Source organism: Phalacrocorax aristotelis, chromosome 15, assembly GCF_949628215.1.
Source record: "Phalacrocorax aristotelis chromosome 15, bGulAri2.1, whole genome shotgun sequence".
Classification (NCBI taxonomy): Eukaryota; Metazoa; Chordata; class Aves; order Suliformes; family Phalacrocoracidae; genus Phalacrocorax; species Phalacrocorax aristotelis.
Genome location: NC_134290.1, coordinates 8,900,765 through 8,914,723, shown reverse-complemented (window position 1 = coordinate 8,914,723; position 13,959 = coordinate 8,900,765). Strand labels below are relative to the sequence as shown.

General features: G+C 47.3%; 1 protein-coding gene across 14 annotated transcripts in view; it reads right to left on the bottom strand.

The window, feature by feature from the left end:
* Window positions 1–6,391, bottom strand: part of ATXN2 (ataxin 2) — a 52,795-nt gene extending 46,404 nt beyond the window's left edge. For 13 of the 14 annotated variants that reach the window (XM_075109939.1, XM_075109945.1, XM_075109941.1 and 10 more), the window contains exon 1: window positions 6,129–6,391. In XM_075109939.1, the coding sequence (XP_074966040.1) occupies window positions 6,129–6,253 (125 nt within the window). In that variant the 5' untranslated portion in view covers window positions 6,254–6,391. Of the gene's footprint in view, window positions 1–31; window positions 70–6,128 lie in introns of those variants that run through there. The other variant, XM_075109950.1, reaches the window with a different exon arrangement.
* Window positions 6,392–13,959: the final 7,568 nt, after the last annotated feature.

Genomic DNA, 13,959 nt, shown 5'->3' with positions numbered 1-13,959 from the left:
TTGGGACACTTAAAAAAGACTTTAACTTAACCTGTATGCTCTTGAGATCTTGCAAACTGAGACGTAAGTCTATGTCCTCCACCTCCCTGCAGCCAGCAAGTCTGCAACAGCAACAATTCTTCAACTTCACTGGTGTGCCTTATTTCAAAGTTACTTCCTTGTACCAAGAAGTCATAGTTTCAAATATTTCTCATAGTGATTTAGGTTTGTATCACAACTACTTCAGGAGTGCACACTGTAACGTTAGCCAAAATGAAGTCTTCTGTTCTATTAAAAAAAAATCAATTTTTTAAATAGACTCACCTTACAGATACACAACCAGTTAAAGAGTCCCAAAGAATCATGTCTACATTTCAAAATACCCAAACAACAGTGAAATCTAAATCCAACTGAATGTCAACCGCATTCAATTGCTTTTCAAAATACTCTGCTGTGGTTGAATACAACCCTGCTCTCAAAACAACATGCCCTTATAAATAGGGCTCATAAGGTAGTCAAGAAATCAAAGGGACTTCTCCCAATGAACATGAATAGCCCTCCAATAAATTCTGCAGAAATAAGCGAGTCCACCAGAGAACCATGAAAGGCCTTAATGAGGAAAAAATGAAAAAGCACTAAACTATCACCTGACTCGTTTAAGAGAAGAAGCTTCTGAAACAGAAATGTAGCCTCATACAGCCTGACGCACATTGATGACATTTGCTGATTGGCAATAACTGCAGATTTCAGATGTCTAGCTGACATTTTCAGAATACTTGCAGAGTACTAATCTCATGAAAAAAACCTAATGCAAATAGCCTTTATTTAATTACCTATCAGTCTTAACTTTCCATTAGGCAGTGTCACAACTTCAGGCTTGCTCTGGAGACAAGCAAGTCTCACCACTTACTAAGTCTGCCATTTGTCAAACGGCAACCTATAGCACAGTGCTGAAGTGAGCTCTTCGTGAGCATGGAACATAATTTTTGCATAATATTCAGACAAATGATCCTCCTCTTTCTGAAAGTAATTTCACCAGATGTGAAACACCCAAATAAAAGAGAGGTACAGCACAGTTCTGATTTTTCCTTTTATTACAACCAAGTGTCAACAACATGGTCTTTTGAAGAACATGGCCAAAGCCAAACAATTTCACCAGTTCCTTCTGTTGGTCTCAAAGATTTTAGAAGATACTCCTTCCTACATCAGCTACAGAAATGGTCATAAGTGAAGGAGTTTGGTGTCTCTGAAATACATAGAAAGCACTCTCATTTTTAGTGACAAGTATTCTTAGAACTTAAATAACTGGGTTGCTAGACTGCTCGGAAAGTTTGGAGTATTCCCTTTAAGTATAAACCTGAGCGTTCCAGATTTTACATATCTTACTGCATTTCCAGAAATATTATTCCTACCCACATTTCTTTAAGAAACAATCTGATTGCGTGCATCCACCTTGGCAAGAGGTCCCAACTTCTACATCAGACTGAGAGCTAAGCTAATTGCTCAAATTCTACATACTATTCCAATCTAACACATCTCTTTACAGACCTGACCTTTTCCAACTACAACTGTTAAAAAAACCTGTAGAAAAAGAAAAATATTCACCATTTCTGCCAATACTGCAATTCAGTTGAAACCAAAGGCATCAACTTTAGCTTTATATTCCAACAGGTGAAGACTCAAGTTCAAACTACCCTTTGACACGTTTTTGATGTATAATATGAAAAAAACTTAGGACCTTCACAAAAGCAGAACGTAGACTGTCTCTGCCAGAAGTTTACCACAATTTAAAGCAGGTGAGTAACACTAAGAAATGGGGGTGGGGGAAACGAGAAGGGTCAGCAGCAATTTGGCTGCCTAAAACCACCTTTTATTGCAGAAACATGGTTAAAGGTAAGCCTGGGAGAAGGCACAGCAGCTTGGCCAATCCAACTTGTAAAGCCTTTCTTTTGGGGTGGCAAAGTCACAAAGTCAGAAAAATGCTGCTGCACGACAACCAAGCAATTACACTTAGCAGCCAAGTCATTGCAGGCCAGCAGTTACACCTGAAGAGTGCAAGTCTCCATAAGGGCTTAATCCCAAATGCCACATAATAAACATTTTTCCCCAGCAGCAACTTGCAAATTTTTTTTTTCTATTTTTATGAGCATTTACTACCCTATTCCCCAGCATCTCTCACCTCCCACCCTAATGTTTACATGCCAAGTAGAGCATTTGTATAAGCAAAACAAGGTCACGCATTTATGTTTTTCCAGTTAAGTGACAACTAATGCAAGGGACACAAGTCTTTCCAGGATGTAGAAGGAAATCTCAGGTTTTCTCTCCAGCAGCATCTTCCCTTTGAGACTAAGAAGCAAACACAACCATACTGCAGTTAATGTCTAGAGCAGAAGTGCAACTACAAACACTGTTGAATTTAAGAGCGAATAGATGTTTCTGGAGCACTGACTGACATTACTACAGCTTTGAAAACAAATTTACAGGATACTCCAAAGAGTATCCTGTAACAAGTGCAGAGCACTTGTAAAACTTTCTTCTAAGGGAGAAATCAGAAGTACAAACTTTTAAGTGCAGTATTTGTCTAAGACAAATGAATTGAAGCTATCAAATTAAGATTATACAGGAAGTCCTGCAGCACTGTCTTCTGTAGTTTTTCCCCAATACTGACATTAATAACGTCAAGTCCAGTCTCCTTACAAGACAACACCTTCTGTAGGGTCTGAATATGTAAGTAACCTAACTCAAGTTTCACCCAGTGCACATCTGTAACCTACTGACAGACTTAAGTCACTGAAACACCTTCTTCACATACATTGCCATGAGTCAGTTGTTCAATTAAAACTTACTCAAAAGCATGTATATAACATCATACTGAAGTGCATTAAAAGCGATAAGGAAAGTGACCTGCAGGTTATCCATTCATTTTGCTCAGCAGTTTAGCACAGTTACATTAAAACCAACACACACAAAGATGTTAGAACAAACTAGAAAAACTCTGAATGGCACATGTGATCGAACCTCCAACACAGTCACTTCCATTATATCAGAGCACTTCAGCACTCAATATTCCGAGCTACTTCTGCCTGAACAGAATGGACACCTCTCTTCTGCCCTTTCCTTAAGCCTTTAGCTAGGCTGATAAAGGCTGTCAAGGAAAAAGGAAAATAAGAGTAGGCAAGAAGCGTTAAGTCTCAAAAGCAAGCTACGCAACATGGGATCAGTTCAGTTTTAACTTTTTAATGGGCAAAGCCATTTATAAAAGCCAATAACTTAGAGTATTCTTAAAGGATCCCAAGTCCTGTTAGGCAAGAAAGTTACCAAATAAGAAGAAAAAAGACCTGCCACAATTGTAACCTGACAAAACCCAAGTCTAAGGTGTTTTGCCTTCAGACAAAACAACAATGGTGGAAAATCGGTAACAAAAAAGGATGCAGTGCTTGAAGGATTGCTGGGACAGATGCAACTTCAATCACAGGACAGCTAACCTTCCTGTGCTTGTATAAGGGTAAAACTGAACTAAAACACAAAAAGTAGATATTAGTATTTTGACTATCTCAGAGGAGCAGGTTTGAGTACGAGGTCTATGTTTTCTCCAATTACAGTTCAACATGCTATTGGCATCCCCCCTACAGCCCAATTTCCCATCTGCCATATTGCACATGCAGTTGCTATTAAACAAACATAGCATTTGATTTAGTGCCTCTTTATAAAAAAGATATGAATCTTTCTGGTTTTTCTTGAACACCTTTAAAGTTGCCTTAATTTGTGATTTTCCCCCTATGTAAAAGAAATTAATGATATAATGAAAATAAATATTGTAGTGTCTTATTTGTTCACACAAGGTTTTACCTGTTCTAATATGAGACATATATCCATCATTATGAAACCATGGAAACAAACGTAGCGAGCAAAGCTGACCCTCCACTCGCTATCAGAGGTGGAGGGACCAGGTGCTCAGCCCAATTAAGTCTTACAGTAATAAACACACAGCAGAAAATTAGGTCCAGGACAGTTAACTATCAGTGAGCTTCTACCCAAACCTAAGCCTTTAAGAGCAACTTAGCCATGAAAAGTAATGTTCTTCTGCATCTCAAGAAGCAAGAGAATGCTACGGCTGCAGGGAAATGAGCTGCTAGGAAGAACGTCTGGCATACACTGGAGATATTTAAGATTCTATTGAATTATATAATCTTCAAATTGGAACCAAGATGCAGGCCAGCTAAAAAACAATTTGATTTTTCAAACAGGAAAGTCACTTCACTCTTCATTTACATTAACACGTTTGCAGCATGAACCATCTTTGAATTTGTACTCCCAAAAAGACAAGACTTTTCTTTAGCACAGCAACAGAAGTGCTCTGAAGGTGTTCCATGGGGCTCCACCAGCCTGAAGACTGTTATTTTACAGACCCTTCATTCAGAAATAACTTGAAAAATTGATTAACAAAAAAGAGAGTGTCAACACCTCTGAGGGAACATGTCAGTTGTTCGGCAGGCCCACTGGAAATCCCTAAGGACTTCTGAAGTGGAATTTACCTAACAAAACTATAAAGGCAACACTCACCGGTAGAAATCCAGTGGCTTTAATCTTAAAACTTGAGAGAGAAACTGAAGCTCACATCCCCTAATCTACAGAGACAAGTGTTCACCATCACACCAAATTAAAGAAAAAAAAAAAAAGCTGTAGGTTTTGACGCCCTTCACGTTAACCTCTACAGTGCCACTGTGTGTTGGCAGGTAAGTATTTAGCAAAGCACAGTAAACATCACTGTCCATCTAAACAGCCATATGTATGTAAAAACTATTAAATCACCGCAATGAAGTGCTGAGCTACTACTGTTATTGTTTATTTTGTCCTTTTCAACCCTACCTAAGCTTTTCCACTTCCAGTTGCAGACTGGTAACAAAGTAAAAACCCATTTCCAGTGATGTCCAACAATGGGACCACTGTAAATTCTGTTTTATTGCCCATGCATAAAACTGAGTAAGAATAAAAGTCAAGTTAAAGAGCAAGATGAATAAAACTTGAAATGAAACTGCTCTGAGTGACTATGACCTTCAAAATTGTTACTGTCCTGCTCTGATCGTTTGTTATGACCCCCACAGCACTGGAAAAAATCATAACACTACAAAGTTTTTTTTTTCCCCCTCCTCTCTCAAATATGTGAGAATTTGCAGAGCTAATGCTCCACGAGCAGGAGCAAGATCAATCTTCCAGAAGCAGTATGAGACAGCAGGGCCTCCGCAGCGTGCGTGGGGAGGGGGAGATACGAGGGGAATGTCAGCCTCCTGCAAAACCCCGAATTTGTGAAAAAGTGAGGTCGTGCTTGGAACCACCATCCACCGCCAAGGCCAAGAAGCGCCCCTGCAGACTCCCTTCCCGCGAGAATTTATTGCAATTTAAATTAAAAATATATAGATATATATTTTCAAATAAGTAAGACTAAACCCCAGTGAGCCGAAGGTGCCCCACCGCGGGCGGGCCTCCGCCGGCTCCCACAAGGCAGGAACGCCGCCCGCCCCCCTCCCCGGGCCGGCCCCGCCGCCCCCCGGCCGCCGCCATCGCGGCCGGCACCTTCCCGCCGCCGTCGCCCCGCGCACGTGCGGCCGCCGGCTACGGCGCCTCGCCCCCACCGCCCCCCCCCCCCCCCCCCCCCGCCGCCGCCTCCTCCTCCTCCTCAGCAGGCGGGTCACGTTGGCCCGGGGGAAGAGGCGCCCCTCGCCCCCGCCGCAGGCCCCGCCAGGCCGCGGGGGTCTTCGCCCGTCGCCCCATGGTGGAAAATGGAGGTCCCGCCGTGCCCTCCCCGCCGTCCCCGGCCCGCCTGAAGGGCACCGGTCGCGGCCTGGCCTCACGGCCTCGCCCCGGCGGCACTGCGGAATCGGCGGGCCTGCGTCCGCCCCGCCCGCCGCCATGCCGGCTCCCGCCCCGCCGGGCGGAGCCCCCCGCACCGGGCCGGGCCGCGTCCCCCGCCATGCAGCAGGCCCCGCTCCCCCTCCCGGCCCCGCCGCCGCCCATGGACGCCGGGGGGGGGCGGGGGGGGGGGGAGTGGGGGGTGGCAGCGCGGGAGGGGGAGCGGCGCCCGCGCCGGGCTCTCCGCCGCGGGGCCGGGGCCAAGGCCGGGCCCGCCGCCGCCGCCGCCGCGCACCCACCTGCCCATGTTCTGCCTCCCGCCGCCCGCGGCTGACGGGAGGCCGGGGCCGCCGCCGCCGCCACCGGGAGGCTTGCGGTTGTTGCCGGCGGCCTGCGCCGCCGCCGCCGCTTGCTTGAGGGACATGACGAGAGGGGGAGAGGGCCGGGGGTGCGCGCCGGGGCTGGGCGAGGGCCGTTCCACGGGGGCCTCGCTGCGCTGGCGGGGCCGGGGCGCCGCTGGCTTGGCCGGTTGCTCCCAAACAGTGCGAGCGGGGCGGAGGGAGCGGAGCGCGGCGCGGAGGGATCCGCGGGGGGGGGTTGAGGGAGGAGGGGGGCCGGCGGGTGAAGGGAACGGCAGGGCGGAGGAGAGCGGCGGTTGTCCCTGCCGCCTCTCGGGCACCGCCGCGGCGGCGGCGGGAGGACGGGAGAGTGGCGGCGGGTGGCGGCGAGTCGGTGCGGGCCGGAGCGGGGCGGCGGGCGCGGACTCTTTACGGGAAGTCGGAGGGCGCCGCGGCGGTGCTGCGGCGGGTGAAGGGGCGGAGGCGGGAGGCGGGGAGGGGAGGGGGACACGTGAGGCGGCGGCGCGGGACGGCGGCAGCTCCCGCCGCAGCCCCGGCCCCGCTGAGGGGCGGCCCGGCCCGGCCCGGCCCTACCGTGAAGCCCCTGCGGGCGCAGTCCACTCTCACAACCCGCCCGTGCCTTCCCTCCTCGCCTGCAGTAGCCGCAAAGGCAAACCCGAGCCGGTGCCGGCCGGGCGGACGCCCCCGGCGTGGCCGCTGCGGGCGGCACGCAGGCCGCGGCCCCTGAGGGGAGACGTTCGCCCTGGCCTGGCGGCGCCGGGGACTGGGTCGCGGCCTCCTCCCCGAGCAGGCCCGCAGGCTGAGGCCTCGCCGGCGCAGGGGCTGGCAGGGCTGGCCCCGCTCGGGCCTGCTGCTGCCCGCCTGGCCCTGCCGAGGCCTTGCTTCTCCCACGCCCCCGGGGCCGCTAGAGAGCAGGAGGTGGGAGGGCTGCGGGCTCGGGCCGGCAGCGCAGCGTTCAAAAGAAACCAGGCATCGAGAGACACCAACATTCAGAAAAAAAAAAAAAATGGCCGAGCCACCGACTAGCTGTAAAAGGCGAAATGGAGAACCCCAGGCCCCCGTGTGCTCGCTTGCAAAGCTGCAAACTGGCTCCTACCTTTAACCACAGCGATAGCGAACTATTGCCAATAAACACTTGCATCCCATTGCCCTCCTGCTCGTGGAGCCAACTATAGTAAAGCAAGATGGGGTCGGAGGGATTGCCACATTCCTTGCTGACAACCCCACAGTATTATAGATATCAGGGGGGTTCCCCCCCTAAATTTTTGTAGTCCAAAGAAAATAGTATTCCCATTGCACCAACAGAAACAGTATTTAAGCCCAAGGTGCAAGTTGTCCCATCGCTCCGTCTTGTTACCTATCTGTCATCGCCAGGCTTCCTGCTGAAATCCAAGGTGCAGCGACTGTTTGGCTCTGCCATGTTCCTGCTTTATGCAGAGCAGTGGTTTCACCAACTCATACCAGTGCATAAAAATAAAGCCTGGTCTGTCCTTTTAAAAAAAAAAAAAAAAAATCTATGTACATACAGGATTAGTAAGAGCAGATGTAACTTGAAAACCAAGAGCTAAATTGATTTATAGCCATGGTTACTCAAAATGCTCAGAGTTTAATCTATTCATAGAAATGCTCTAGAAATCCCACAGGATTCAAATGTAATAAAAAGGAGCTGTGCTCTTAGGCAGGCATTATTTATACACCTTGCTTGTAAAGCAACAGCTTTCCCATGCAGTTGAAAGAGTTGTGGGTGGCAGCACACAATGGTAAAGAGATAACAAATATTTAACAGCTTTCTTAAATTAGCATTTTCCCTACACTTTTGACTGTTAAACTGCTTGATTTGTTTTACCTTACAGGCCCAAATAACCTTGTGGTTAACACATTGTTAGTTAGATGACAGATACTAGCCAAAATGGGCTCAGCACAAAGCATTTTTCCATTGAAAATACTTGCCCTGAACAGAGCCAGCAGTTTTAAGGAAACCACATTTTTCAGTCACTTGGTTGAATTCACAAGACACTTGTTTCTAGTGAAGAAAGGCCATTTCACAGCCACGGAACCAAGGGAGAAGGATATTGAATGTTTCCACAGTCCAAGAGTTTCTTTCTGTAGGAGACACTGAAACCTGCGGAGCTAAAGACAGCTTGCACTACAACTGACACAAATTTTAGGACCATTTACTATAAAAGCAGAAGTCTCTTTCACTGCACACAACGGGATAACTAACATTACCTAAGAGAAGCTAAGAAAATATTCTTTTAATGTGTTAAATACATATATGCACGCACACATATATATGTAAAATCATTAGCATACAAAACCCAGCGTTTAACCAAACTCTTTAGGGTACTGTTTTTAAGGTCTTCTATATCTTTTGGTTGGTCCTACTGGACCTCAAGCAGAGGGCCTCCAAGTGCTACCACAACAGGGGAAATGCTGCAGGAAAGGAAGAGCCAAAATATGCCTTGAAACTAAGTCAAGTAAGCTACAGTTAGCAAGGATTACCTACTCAGTAGTGTGTTCCATCTGATAAGTGATGTGGATATGTTATATTCAGTCTCTTAATAGTTGGGTTTTTTTAAAATACATTATTTCAATGCTTTTTCAGCTAAGAAGGTTTACAGTGCACAGCAATTAGTCACTATTTATGTGGCTAAACGTTAAGAACTATTAAAGAGCCTGTGGTGTTTTCAAGTGGCAGCCATACTGTGGGGTCCTGCATGTGAAGATGGAGCCCTTTATATTCAAGGATGCCAAAAACACAGAAATAATTTCCATAGGCAGACATGGTTTCTAAGATGCGACACGAACATACTAAACTACATTTTGGGGCAACAATAAGTGTTTGGAAAGCAGCGTACGTATAAGACTTGATTTCATGTCTGTAGTAATGACTCAAATGCAGTTGTGGTTTGACTTGTTTTCTCCTTTAGTGTATTCTTTGTTTTGTTAAGTTCCGTTTGGCTTTCAGTGTGCCCTCCCTTTTTTGTTTGTCAAGCATCTTCATAAAAAACACATTACAAATATAGAAGTAATCAAATTAAAATAGCTCTGGCAGTAATGACCACCAGAGAACCTGCAGGTTGGTTTGTGAATCCAGGGGTAGCCAGCTTCTTCAGCTGCCACTGGCGCAGACACTGCTCCTCACCTTTTTGCTGTGGGTGCATTGGGACTACCCAAACTTCCAGCGTAATGGCATTATACTGCCATTTTGGTACATTGTTCCCTTCTACTCCATACAGCTCATCTTTGCCCACCATTCCCAATATTCTACATTAATTACAGTTTGGCTCTATCAATTTCTCCCTTTTTTGGCTAATCCCTACCCTTATAACTACTAGTTTGGTTGCAAATGTGGTTGTGACGGGGAACAGACAGCAGTCAGTGGGTGCAGCGGTCAAGCTGTAGAAGAGTTCAGGATTCAAAGTCACCTGCTCCACAGTCAAGAAAGAAAATCAACTATTTCTGATGGAGAATCACATTCAGTTTTGCCCTTTCTGTCCATGTTCCAGGTTAAAACTGCTCTTTCTGAGACTACTATTTTCATTCAGATTTGTGACTACATGTGCAGGCTGTATTTGCATATGAAGATGAATGAGTTTGATAATATCATTACTTACCAGGAAATGCTACATGATGTAACATTTCCTTGATCTAACCTGCTGTTAGGTGTTGGGCTCTCTTCCTTGAGCTACCCAGGGTGATCCTCAACAGCATTCAACAAGATGAAACATGCATGCCTGTGTAGGGATGACCGGCATAGGCACTCAGCATTTATTTTAAGCAAAATCAGCTGTTAATAGAAGCTCAGAGAACTAAGCATTTCTACACATGCATTTTCTCTTCCTTGAAGACTTCTGCTATTTAGTCCCATTATCCCTAACCCTCTTCTTGGAGGCTAAAGCTTTGTGAACAGTGCTATGGGCACAGGGATCTCCAAACACTTGGAAAGACATTAGGAAAACAAATTGGGTCCCCTAACACACAAGCACTTCCCAGAGAGTTATGATATTAGCTCATCAGCAAAGCAGCCATTAGTTTTAACTGATGAACGCACTACTGGTGGAACCAGAAAGAGGTACATACATGACAGTGAGCAAAACCAAAGCCCAAGCTCCAAACTGACCAAGCAGGACAACTGCTGCCTACTTCTGCCTTGCCTCCCCACCCCAGTCACTGCACAGTGTCTTCTCATTGCCTGCAGCCCCTCAAACTCACAGCTTGATTCCAAGCAGAGACCAGCTCCCATCAGATACAGTTTTTGATCTGCACTTGCACTTTTATAGCTGTTTCTTCCCAACTTCTCTCAGCCCACCAGCATCCCCCTCCAGCTGAGTTCAGACAGGGCACAGATGATGGATGTGCCTTCTGAGCTATACGTGCCAGCTGCTTATCCAAGAGATGAAGGGAAATGCTGATGTCCACAGAGCTCAGGAGAGAGGTGCAGAAGTGCCAGAGCTCATTTTACCTATAACCTTAATGAACATTGCTCTCAGTTTCCATTGGCCTCGAACACCACACAAAGGCATTTCCTTCCTCTGGCAGAAAAGCTCCAGGACCTGTACAGTGATGCTGTAGCTCCATAGCAATGGTTTCAGGACAGAGCTACAAACTGGGAGACACCAACTGTGCCCAGCAAACTGCCAGGCAATCTTAAACCAAGCACTTTATGCTTTTAGGTTTCACATTTTTACAAAAGGGAGGGGAGAACCCAACCTAGCTCCTGCTAAGCAGCAGCAGCACACAAAGCAATCGTTATGCCAAGATTTAGCTCCTAAATCCCTCAAGACCTGGTGCTCACAGAGCATAAACAACCTTTGCCTCAGTCTCATCGAGCTGTACCTCCACGTTTCCCAAGTGCAGCTACGCAGACCCGCCAATACCCATCCTCTCCCTGTCCTTTCACTCAGCCAGGCATGCCAACAAGAAAGCCAGTTGCCATGGCATTTTTTCCCCCTACAGACAGATGTCCATTAAAAACCAAGTCAGCCTCAGGTTTGCTTCACAGAGCAGCTTTCAGTTATTATTAGCAGCCCACAAGGAATTTCCACTGTGCCCCTTCACCTCAGATGTTTCAATGCACTTCAGTATTAATCCCTGGGGATTAGAAGGAAACTACTACAGAACAGGCACAGGTACATTCAAAGGACAGATTTAGGATTATGATCTTGGTTTACATTTTTGGTAGATGACTACCACATGACCACATTTGGAAAGGGGTGAATTTGTTACCTCTGGCACTCTTTCTCTTGTTTGCTAAGACTCTGTGCTAAAATCATCAGGCGAATTGGAAGTGAGATGCAAAGGTTTTCCCTTCCTCCGACATGTTACACCTGAGGCTTAGATCTGGGATTTTGGCTTCAGAAGGGACCTGCCTGCCCCAGCCAGGAGCATCATCAGACCCTCCATCCACAGCGAAGGGACTCTCACCACTCCACACAGGAGCCCCAGGCAGCCTCCACAAGCAGGGCCAAGCACAGGTGTCTCAAGGAGTGGTGTCTTCTTCCTTGGTTACAAGGCCACATATTTATTCAAGATTGGAAAAACAGCTTAATGGATTCCATATTCCCCCTCAGCCCATCCTGCCTGCAGTGGGGGCCAAGGGCTTGTCAGAGGTGTCCCTAGGGAAAAGCAGGGGGGTTTCCTACTACAGTGCTGGCAGTGCATCACCAGCATCTCTGCAGGACTGAGCTTCAGAGGGAATGGTCAGGTATTTTTATATGGACAGTAACAGCACTAAATGCATGAGAACTAGACACTGAAACTTAACTGTACAGTGAAGTTAGTTTTCCTTGCTAAAGCACCGGAGTGCTAAGACAACTGTTAAAGAAATCCTCTCAGTGATGTCCAGGGAGGGATCTCCCCTGTCACATCTGGGTCTAAACCTGGCAGGGCTTCTAACACGTTCTTTGTTTAGGTTGTGGCACTTGGGAGACATAGACCTTCTGCATGGGAGCTGACATTTTGGAGACATTATTGCAACTTGAAGCATCTAGGAGTTTTCCACAGGAGCCTGGGTCTTCAAGGGAGCCAAGTGCCACTACTTCAGCTGTAGGAATCTCAGCTCCTAGTAGTTCTATCAAACAGCAGGGTCTGAGCACGTACCCAGATGCAGGGTCCTGAGGGAGCTCTCCCTTCCAGGCTCAGAGTCACTTCTCAAGATGAAGCATTTGGATTTCTCCTCTCAGTTACAGCTAGCACAGCTGCAAATATGATCAGAAGTATCTAATCCTCTTAACTGCTTCTGCGGTTTGACTCCTATCGCCACAGAGGAAAATGCCGTGATTTCAGTGCACTGCCTGCATTCCCACGCGGCTGCCTATAAACCTTGGCTTTTACACCATTGTTCATTCCTCCCCGTTGATTTCTTGGAAGGAGGAGTAGGTGTTTGGCTCCTTGCAATGAAGCTGCAGGGGTGTGTTAGTGAGGAGTGGAGGCCAGGAGCTCCTGGGTCCCAGGGCCATGCTCAGCTCTTGGTGCTCCTTCACTGAGCAGGCAGGATCCAACTGGGACTTCTTCTTCACTCCAGTGAACCTAGAGCATGTTTGAAAGCTGCCAGGGAGAATTGCTTGGAAAAAGCCCTCTTTGCTCCTCATGCAATCCCTGCAGTTGCAGAGGGAAACTCTTGGCGTGGCTGTGCTTGGATGAGACCAGCCAGCTTCCCCTCCATCAGCATGGGGCTACTGGCTGCAGCAGCATCCCTGTCTCCTGTGGACAATACCGCTCACGCACCTTGCTCGGCTGCATCTCCTGCTTGGCTCCTCCAGCCCTCACAGAAGGTTTTCCAACTAGGACTCCACACAGACCTTGGGTGCAAGCCAACAGCACTAGGAGTTTCTCCTGCCTACATTAATTCTGCTTGGACTAAGATTACCAGTACTGTAGAGGAATTGTTCTAGGAGATCTAGTCATATTTTGTATGCTAAACAGATTTATTGTGGATTTATTTTAGGTTTATAGAGCTCAGACACAGGCGCCACAAAGTTGCCTTGGAACCTCACTCACAACAGTGGTGGGGGTCTCCCCATCCCAGAGAGAAGGATCCACCAAGGTGGGTTTGTTTCATGTGCCTAAAGCCCTCTGTTTTACAGTGCAAGGGCATACATTTCTTCACCTAACAGCATCACACATCAAGAGAGACTACTAAATATTATAAAGTCACATATAGAGATGTGAGGGAAGAGAGAGACTAAGAGCCATAGACATGTAAACAGGTATCAAGACAGCATCTTTGCATCCAGAAAACCAAGGTACATCCTACACTGACATTCCTCCAAGGTCATTGCCACCACATAGGGACACTGATAATAGGCAAGAAAAACAGCTAAGTTACCATCTACCTCCAAGAAAAGCCCTCCTTAAATGCATGAGGGCAGCCTGACTGCTTGGTCTGGGGCAGCCAGGTGGGTTTTGTGAACGCATTGAAATCTCCACCAGCGTTAGGCAGAGCTCCCATAGCTCCCTGCCCAGCACAGGCTACTGTACAACCCCCAGCAGGACATTGGGGCTTTACCTAAGCACTTTTGAGAGCACAACCATGTCAGCAGCACACATAAGAGAAGTGCTACCACTAAGTACCACCTTCAGATGACAAGGAACATGCAGGGCCCAGCACCAGAGACCAGCACGGCCCCAGGTATCTCAGGTTGGGAATAAGACACATGCTTAACACAAGGCAAGTGAAATAATAGCTCACCCTCACCCCCCTGCCTTCAGGCCCACAAACACAGATAACCTCTACAACCACCAAATCACCACATTACTAAACCTGCAC